Below are 9329 nucleotides of genomic sequence, written 5' to 3' on the forward strand. Positions count from 1 at the left end.
AATAAAAAAGGCAGAAAAGAAAACAAGAACTTTTCTCCCCTTTTCATGTTGCTAAAAGCATTTGATACCCAAGTGTTCTCCACTGCTGTTTGAGAAGAGCAATCCTTGAAGGCACTTACTGAAGATGTGAATGAAGGCTACAGCTGCCGCTCTGAAAATTAACTGTGATTCTCCAAACGGTGACAAACTCAAAGCCCTGTAGTTTCTGTGACTGCATAGAAGTTTTGGTTAAACACTTAAGATATGCAGTAATCACCACCTAAAACAATCCAAATATCACAGATGTAACAGACTTTCAAGTGAGAATGATAACCGCAGGATTATAATACGGGACAAGATCCGAAAGGCCAAAATACGCGGTTTACAGGATTTGTTTTTCCTCCTCTTCTCCATCACAAGACTACAGAATCAATGAAGTCCTTCAACACAGCAAATCTACATTGGCCACCCAGCACGCGAAATCCTCCCCAGCTGCCTTCACGTGAACTCAACAGTGACAGGTCGCTGCCTTTCTTCAGAGCTATGAAGAGAGGAGATATTAAAACTTGCCATAAAGACAACGGCCTTCGTCCACACTCTAGAAACAGTCAATGTGAATTACAGTTTTGACCGTATCGCTGCTGTAACGCTTCTTTGGGTGAAGTTTCAGGGAACTCTGTGTACAGAAAAAAACCCAACGCAACCCAACAGTCATCTTACTTCTCCTCCACTGTCCCCTCATCCAGTGAGCTCCTCCTCACGTTGGAAGCTGAGGAGCGGAGTGGCACTTTGTCCCTCCTTCATCCCCACTTTCCATCGGAGGGGACAGCCCCGTTTCTCAATGCAATGCCTCATTTTGCCCATTCTCACTTACAACCCACAGCATCTCCGCTCTGGCAGCCTTCAGAGGGGTTTTAGGAAGGGGAAGACTCAAAAGCAGAGCGTGCCTTCAGCCCTCCTTTTTCTGCTTCTAAGAAAAGGGGCTACGGAGGAAGCAGCACTTCAAGCTCTGGGCTGTTTGCATCTATCAAACTAGAAGAGCTAAGAATAAATAAAACCAGTATAATAATTAAATTAATGAGAGTATTTAGATGTTCAAGTCTTATCTGATAGAAAAACATATGAAAGGAGACAGAAATGAGCATATGAAGGATCCAAGATGCTAGATGTATAATTCAGGAAAGGAATAAAGTCCATATGGACATGATCAGCTTCTAGTTAGAATTCAGAAGCCGAGTGAATGCTCTCAAAAACCAGCAGAACAAAGCTCCGAGGCCAGAAGCCAAGAAAAGAAACTGATTAACCAGAGAGATTTTATTTATTTATTTGAAATCATGGAACCCACTGCTCTGGAGAGTGCTTAGCACAGGTCTTTATGACCATTTTAACAAAATAAAGCAGAGGTTAAATGAGAATCTCCCTTTGCCAAGTCTTCTAACAACCAAACCATATTTTCCAGCAACACATTTGCCTGCGAGGAGCTAAGTCACCATGTACTTGCTGTACCTTCACCATATGTGTACGCGTGTGCAGGGGTTAGGTGGGGTTTATTTGTTTATTTATTTGAGGGGCAGGGGTGGGTTGGGTTAGGTTTTGGGGATATATTCATTTTTAAGAGCTACACTACATGACATTAAGACAGGGGAGCCGAGAAACCGATTTCAGTGGATGCAACTCACCATGGGGAACACATCCACCAACTTCAGTGGGTCTCAACATCTTTTGGACTCAAGCATTAAACAAAGCTGAACAGTTAAGACACATAAGCAAACAAACAAATCACTAGGTTCCCAGTTAAGGGGGGGGCAGTTTTTTCTTTATGGACTGCTTAAACTAAGAAACAGTTTCCCTTCCACATAGCAACGACTTATTTCTTTCCCTGCTGCGCAGGCTCTGCTTCGCAAAGAGAACGCCTTCTCAAAAATAATGGGAGAAGAGCTGCAGGCAGAAAAACTCCTGAGTTTAAAAAAAAAAAAAAAAGGAAGCAAAGCTTACAAAGAACACTATTTTAACTACTCATGATTCAAATGTGATGGCTTTTCTCCACCCCCCCTTGAAAAGCAGATAAATTTAAGATGGTACTATAAATTTCGTAGAGTTAAAACATGGAATTGTTTCATTTTTATTACCACAAGTAATTTATAATGGAAACACTGGTCCTAAACTGAGATTTACAAGCCAGGAAGAGGATGGCACAAGAGCTGAAAAACCTCACCAACACAAAATGAGGAGTAAGACTATTTTTACAATAATTTAAAGAATTAAAGAAGGCAGAGATAGTCCTAAATATCCCCAAAACTTTTTAAAACAGTAACTATAAAGGTCTTTAGCTCAACTGCAAAGCAAATCTGCAAATTCAGTGGCTTGAGAAAGAAGAACAAGACTCGTCTGCTCGATACAAGAGAGTTATAAACTGCAGGGAAGTTCAGCGTAAAAACATGAAGCTGTCTCCCTCCTTGCTGGAAGGTTCACACATTTATTCTCTCTCGGCTGAAGAACGTATCCAATCTTGCACCTTCCATGCAGGCAAAGCAAAAGTTAACAGCTATTTATCTAGATTACACAAAGCTTACTTCCCATTTCAGTTGGACACTTTATTATTAGCTAGCGGTGTTGTACTAACTTTTCAGTCAGGCTCTCAGAGGATGTATAGTAGACAAAACTTAAGCGTAGAAGATGGAAAATAGTTTTGTTCTGTGGTATATAGACAGAAATGCTAAAACAACCCCCCCCCAAAGCTGTCTTCTTGTGCAAGATCCCCTTACCCAGCCTGTTCTGAAACACGGCAATTATGGGCTACTTTTAATGGTCTGGTTTTTACTGCTGCACATACTTAAGAACTGTGCCATGAACTTAAAAAACCCCAAACCTTTCCAGACTGATGTATTTACACTGCAAGTTGTTACTCAACTGTCTGAACTTAATTTAGCCAATGCTATCTTCATTTATCTTCGTGAACCGGGAGACTGAAGTCTTTACAGTCATAATTACTTTTTTCCAAGAGGATGACTTCATTCATTGCCCGAGACAAAGTACTCTCAAAGTGACGGTGATCCAGGGTTTTCTTTGCCTCGATGCATACTTGTGGATTGGTAACTGTACATCACCCCCACCGTCCGATTAATTGGAAGAGGTAGAGCCTGTGAGCACAGACTGTCTAATAAGCAGAGAATCTTAAACCTGATGTTGAGGACTGTTCAGGTTTCCCTTCCTCCCTTTCCAGGATTTGTTAATTTGTAAGAGTTTTGGCCTTCCAACCAAGCCACTGCTCATCTCCTCCTCCTCTTGAGATGCCTTTACTCCTTGAACACAGCTAGGCACAGCCATATTACCCACTTACGTGATTACCATAGGTAATAACTGCTTTTGTGCTTTGCTGCCTAAGTCCTATATATATTCTTAATGCCCAACACAGCGAGAAAGTGCTACGAGCCTTATATTCCTTATAAACATAACTTGGTAGCGTGTTATGTCACCACATACAGGGGATTAATGCACGTGGCATGGGGCAGGTTCAAAACCTGTTAGATCAACGAGTTCACCCACCACTACATCCTAAAATCAGTTTTAATGAACACAAAGGCACATCTATATTTAACGCAAACCTGCCGCTATACTGAAACCAACTACTACATACCTTTCAGCTGAAGACAGACATTAAATGACTAAGGTATACGGTAGTATTAAAATGAGTTCAAATAACAGTTTGCGTGTCTGTGCCCATCAGCTTTTGAAACTGGAACCTTTTCTAAGGGGTTACAAATTCTTTCAGTAGTTTTAACTGAACACCATATACCACGTCCTTTTTCTTCTCTCCTCCACCCAACACTACTGAACAGAAGAGGTCAGCATGTTACAAATCCTATGTTTCCGATCGCGTGCAGGATTCAGAGAGACTAAGACCAAAGGCAAAGGAGAAAAGACATAATGATCCTTTTGCTACTATGTAAGGTCATTTCTGTGACCTTTTTCCTCTTACTTTCTTCTTTTATAGTCTATATTTTATAAGAAAAATCGGATTTATTAGCTGAATTCTAGCAAAGTCAAGTTTTTAATTAAACATTAAACCAAACCCACAATCTTTATAACAGTTTGCCTGACTGTTTACATTATGATCAAGATCACATAGAGAAAGCACAAAATTTTGCTGCCACCTCCGTATCCAGAATACACAAACTAAGGAAACAGGAAAATACGCGGAGACCATCGGCAAGGGAAATTGAGCAACTGGTAAACAACTTTCCTTTCATGTTGCATTCTGGATGCACGAAAATTACCATATACATCGCTTCCACATTTAAACAGTAGCGCCGCTGGCTAAGTATACAAAAGCAGAAAACTGAAAAGTCAGGAATTACATTAGGGTCATTCTGCATATACACCATTTAAAATTATTTCACTACCACATTACAGTGACTCTCCTAGCCTCAACATTACAGATCAAGTGCACACAGTATCTTGTAAATGATCCCAGTTCACATTTAGCCTTTGCCGAGGTCTCAGTTTCCACGCTCATCTCAAGTGTCTAACACACAGAGTATTTCTCCCTTGCACAGCCTGCTCCCTTTAAGTTGCTACAGCGAGTGCTTTTTAGATCTGCCAGCAACCCATCGATGCAAGTGCTCTACTCCTCCCCATCCTTCTTTGCTCAGGGTAATAAAAAAAAAAACCAAAAACTTTGTTCACTTAGTTCTCCCTAGCTCTATTTTGCATGCAAGTGCTTCTGCTTTTGCCTCAAACAGCTCCAGAACTCAGCTTTAATACATAGGAAAGAGATGATCAGCAAATACTTTAAAATGCTGTATTTTGTGGTTTGACCTCAGTGACACCCTCTCAAGGAAAAGTAAGGAAGCCCATCAAAATCTGCATTTAATTTTACTAAGATTCTGCACTCAAAGTACTAGGACAGTCTGCTGGCTCGTGTTGACTCAACTAATCCCAATGTTTCTCATTGCAATTTGCTAAACTGTGGCTCAATGAATTAAAAACCGAATTACTACTTAAGATTAAAACAAAGCATTTTTTCTTAAAATATAAAAAGGTTTTTTAAATATAAAAAGGTTTTAATAGATCCAAAACTTAAAGCACTTACAGAATACAAAGTAAACTTTGAAACTGTGTAACAATTGTTTCAAGAGTTAACTGAAAAAAAAATTCTGTAGCAACTAACAGTCATTGCAAGGCTAAGGAAACTATTGCAACAGAGAAAACACATCCAGCTCAACTTCCTCTACAGCTTATTTGTGTAAAACATTCCTTGGGTTATATTTCCTCACTGGCAGGGGAGGCAGAACATCACTTTATATCCAAACAGTCACAACTGGCTGTAGTATCAAGAGAAGGAATAATAATAAAAGGAATACGTAAGTCTTAAAGTTTGCTTTACAATCTAACCAAGCTATTGTACAACTTCATGACAGATGACCAAAAAACCTCCATTGTAACCTGGCTTTTCTCTTTTGTTCAGGCAGAATTACGGGGGGAGGGGGGATTTACAGAACCTTTGAATGTTCTGCTTTTATAAACATCTACATTAGAAGTGTTTTCTACTGAAACCCCGTCATAAAAAAATGGAAAATTCTAAGTACAAATTAATGTCTGAAATCTTCAGACTGTCCCTTAATAGCATGATTAACGAGAAAAAAAGGATGAATTACTAGAATCACCTCCCCACCCCATTTCTTTGTCAGATTCTTTCAAGTGACAACAGGAACAATTTAGATTAATTGCACTAATAACCTTAGTGCTCTCCAATTTTATGAGTGAATGACCAACGGAATAGGTAACAATAGATTTGTGCTTTCAACTTGAGAAATGGACCCACACATTCAGCTGATGACGAGCAAGGTTTTGCATAGGCACAAAAATCCACCTGCAGGTTCGCTTGCAAATCTCTTTTGGCTCATGAAGCCACTTTGAAATTTGGTGTGTTAGTCACTGCACAAAACGGCAAGAAGGATGTGTCAGGAGCTGAGGCTCACACCTTTTAACCTGACAAGAAATCAGAGCTGAGCCCCAAAAGCTCCATTCCATTTGCTGATAGTTGCAAAGCTCCGGCTAGCACAACTTTCTTCCGAAAAGCCGTTTCACCTGTCACCGGTAGGAAACGAAGAGAGGTGAGGCTGTCACCAAGCCTACGCAAGGTCCTGGAAGAAAGAACTTACCATATTTCCTTTGACTGCCAGAGAAGATCCAAACCTTTTAGACACATATTACCACTGATACCCTTTATTGCTGGTGTTGCTGCACATTTCAAAGAGACAAAGCATACTCTGAACTGCTCACATGGGACAACACGATTATAAAGAAGCACTGAAGAGAATTTAAAACTCAAATTGTTGCTCTGAATTTTGTAAAAGTATTAAAAAATTGTTTATGTACAAACAGCTGCTCTGAATTTTGTTAAAGTAATATTAAAAAATTGTTTATGTACAAACAGGCACAGATCTCCAAGATTGTCAAAAGACTTAGGAAGGAATTAATTAAGAATTAACACATACTTTGCAACTAAGGTAGAAACACTAGGGAGTGGGGGTAAGAAATAAACCAATCTACTTCACCCTCCCAAAACTCCTAATTAGAAATAGCAGCAGCTTTAAGAAATCATCAGTCCTATTTTTGTGATGCTGTTATAACGTGGAGCTTCCCACAATGAATGTATAACAGACTTACTTTTAAATAACTTTTAAATGGTTAACTACCCAGGAGCTGGAATACCAGGGACTCCACAAGTCATATTTTATCATCCTCCCTGCTCTGAGTAAATGAGTGCAGCTATTTACAAAAAGTCATCATTTTAGATCAGATTTTGAAAACATGATGGAGAATGGTGATGAAAAGTTTTAGGAACTAGTAATCTCAGCTTCCAGTCACACCGCTATTTTATGAAAAGGCAACATAACAGTGCCCCCTGACAAAAGGCAATAAACTATGAAGCAAAGGAAGAACTATCACAGGCTCTGAACTGTTTATGATGGCTTATTCCTTTGATCGGTTTATGTAAAGCACCACATATAATTGTCAAAATAAACGCATACAAGTTCCAGCATACCCCGCTCATTTTTCTGCGGGAATTAACAGTGCAAAAGATACAAGATGCAAACACAGCATACTATTTCATACAAGCCCGTCTCACCCACCAAATTAAATCTCTCCCACAAGACAAACAAGGACTATTCAAACATTTGTTGAAAGCAGAAGCAGGAAGAGCGGTACGCACAAGAGCAGAACAAGATTGAACAAGACCAACACCACCCTTACCTGAAATGAAGGTGCTGACTCTTGAGATTGCTTACTGGTAGTTCCTTGGACAGATGCTAAAGCAAAACTGTCAGTCTTGTGTAATACTGGACCATCAATCCTGGCAGATGCATCTGTCCTATGTGACTGCCACGTCTCTTTTCTGTGATGAGATTCACCAGCTTGTTCATCTCCAAAGGCAGCCCAAGAACAGCTGTCTTTTTGTTCATCTTCAAAAGCATTCCAGTCTGTAGCCTGGTTACAACCTGCTGAACTGAAGTCCGCAAAGTCGTCAGAGTCCTGAAAAGCAACACTCTCATCTTGAGGTTTTGGCACTGAATCAAAGTCTCCAAATTCACTATCATCACCATTTTCTACCTCAACAGTACGCTGGAAGTCTAAGCCTGAAGTTTTACTGGTAGTATCACATTCTAAAGTGTCAGCAGTCTGATTTAGTTCAGCTTGATCCAACCTTGCTGGCTGCTGAGAAACAGTACGTGTGTCCCTGAATTCACCAAATTCATCATCAGGTTCGCTAATATGTGCGGGCTGTTCGGAAGCTCCTAAGTCCAGAGCATTTACCGATTCTTGAGCATTAATGAAGGTGGGAGATGCACTGCTGACTGAACCAAAATCACCAAAATCATCGTGTGTGTCACTGCAAACTACAACTTCAGTACTACTCGCACCATTCTTAAGATCTTCAGAATCACCCAAGTTTTCTCCTGCAAGATCACAACTTGGGCTTCGGATCTTATCAACGTTGACATCCTCAGTTCCCGAAGAGTCATCAAGCCTAGTAAAATCTTTGCCGTTCTCTATGCCATGCTGTCTTCTCCTCCCACTGTGTTCACTGTTTTCAGTAGTGCATATTGAACTTCCAGTTGTTCGAGACGTACTAGAAATTGCAAATTCATTATCTTCCAGCGCTGAAGGGCCATGTTCACAACTAATTTCTGAAATGCAAACCTCTTCTTCAATACGAGTTACTCTGTTTATTCTGTTGTTCTCCTGAATGCTCAGACAGTCTCTTTCATTAAGAACACTACATATTGTAGGTCCTGTTCCCTCTAAACAGATTGCTTTTTTGTTGGAGAATGTAGCAAAATCCGCAAAGTCTTCACCTGAGCTAGGCATTAAGTTCGAATTTTGCTCAGTACTATGGACGCTAACAGTTTTCAGTCCCTTTGAGTCACCGATACCGTCTAGATCTTCTGTTCCCTGAGGATTCACAGGGTCCGATGCTGCAAATCCATTTGTTAGAATCTCTAGACATGGAAGTTTCTCACCATTACAAGCATCTATTTGCTCATCCTGGCTCTCAACTGCTATACTAGTTCTAACGACATGAGAAGAAAAACCCTCTGGTTTCCCAGCGTTGTCTCTTTGTTCCCCTCTTTTGTTTACATCTTCTAAAGCAGTACCTGAAGTTCTAAACTTAGATTTTTCTTTGCTGGTACTAGTAGCTGACATATCAGAAAGTTCTTTAGTAAGAGTAGGAAGCTCTGCAACGCAGTCCTTATCTTTAACATTTTTAACAGACGTGAAAGTTGCAATGCTAGCTACATTGTCGGAATAATCATGAAGTGGGATGAAATGATTTGTAGGTATAAACTCTTCCTTTGGATGACCATAGTCCGGTGTATCAAAATCAGCAAAAGCCACACCAGCAGTGCTTACACCAGAAAATCCTCCAAATTCTCCAAATTCATCTTCATCGTCATCATCAGCTCCATTGTCTAGTGGTGGAGGGGATGAGGAGTACATTCGAATAATATCTGGTTCCATTGTTTAGTTCCGCTTCAAAGTTAATGTATTTCTATAATAGGGAAAAAAAAAGTATATTAGAATTTGACTAGCTTTGGCCATCTCATATTTTTTATTTTTACTGTTTCATGTTTTATTTTAAAAGTGTGTGTATAGGTCAATGTCCATATTACATGAGAAAGGAACATTCCCCAGCCCCATTTTCTAAGCAATTCTTTTGGCTTAGAAGTCACAGAGAATCTGCTGGGGACAGTTCAAGCCTCTCGTAAACTGCTACACGACCATATTCTCAGTAGACGGTGCTGAAATGCCAGAACATGAAATACATCTGTCTCGAGCTGTTG

The 9329-nt window shown here is 40.0% G+C and overlaps 1 protein-coding gene across 1 annotated transcript in view; it reads right to left on the bottom strand.

Annotated features, from left to right (window-relative positions):
- AFTPH (aftiphilin) overlaps window positions 1-9006 on the bottom strand; it is a 35913-nt gene extending 26907 nt beyond the window's left edge. The window contains exon 1 of the mRNA XM_009884961.1: window positions 7240-9006. Coding sequence (XP_009883263.1) covers window positions 7240-9006 — 1767 coding nt within the window. The remainder of the gene's footprint in view (window positions 1-7239) is intronic.
- Between the last annotated feature and the right edge of the window lie 323 nt (window positions 9007-9329).

The sequence above is a fragment of the Charadrius vociferus genome, unplaced genomic scaffold (assembly GCF_000708025.1).
Source record: "Charadrius vociferus isolate BGI_N301 unplaced genomic scaffold, ASM70802v2 scaffold740, whole genome shotgun sequence".
Lineage (NCBI taxonomy): Eukaryota > Metazoa > Chordata > Aves > Charadriiformes > Charadriidae > Charadrius > Charadrius vociferus.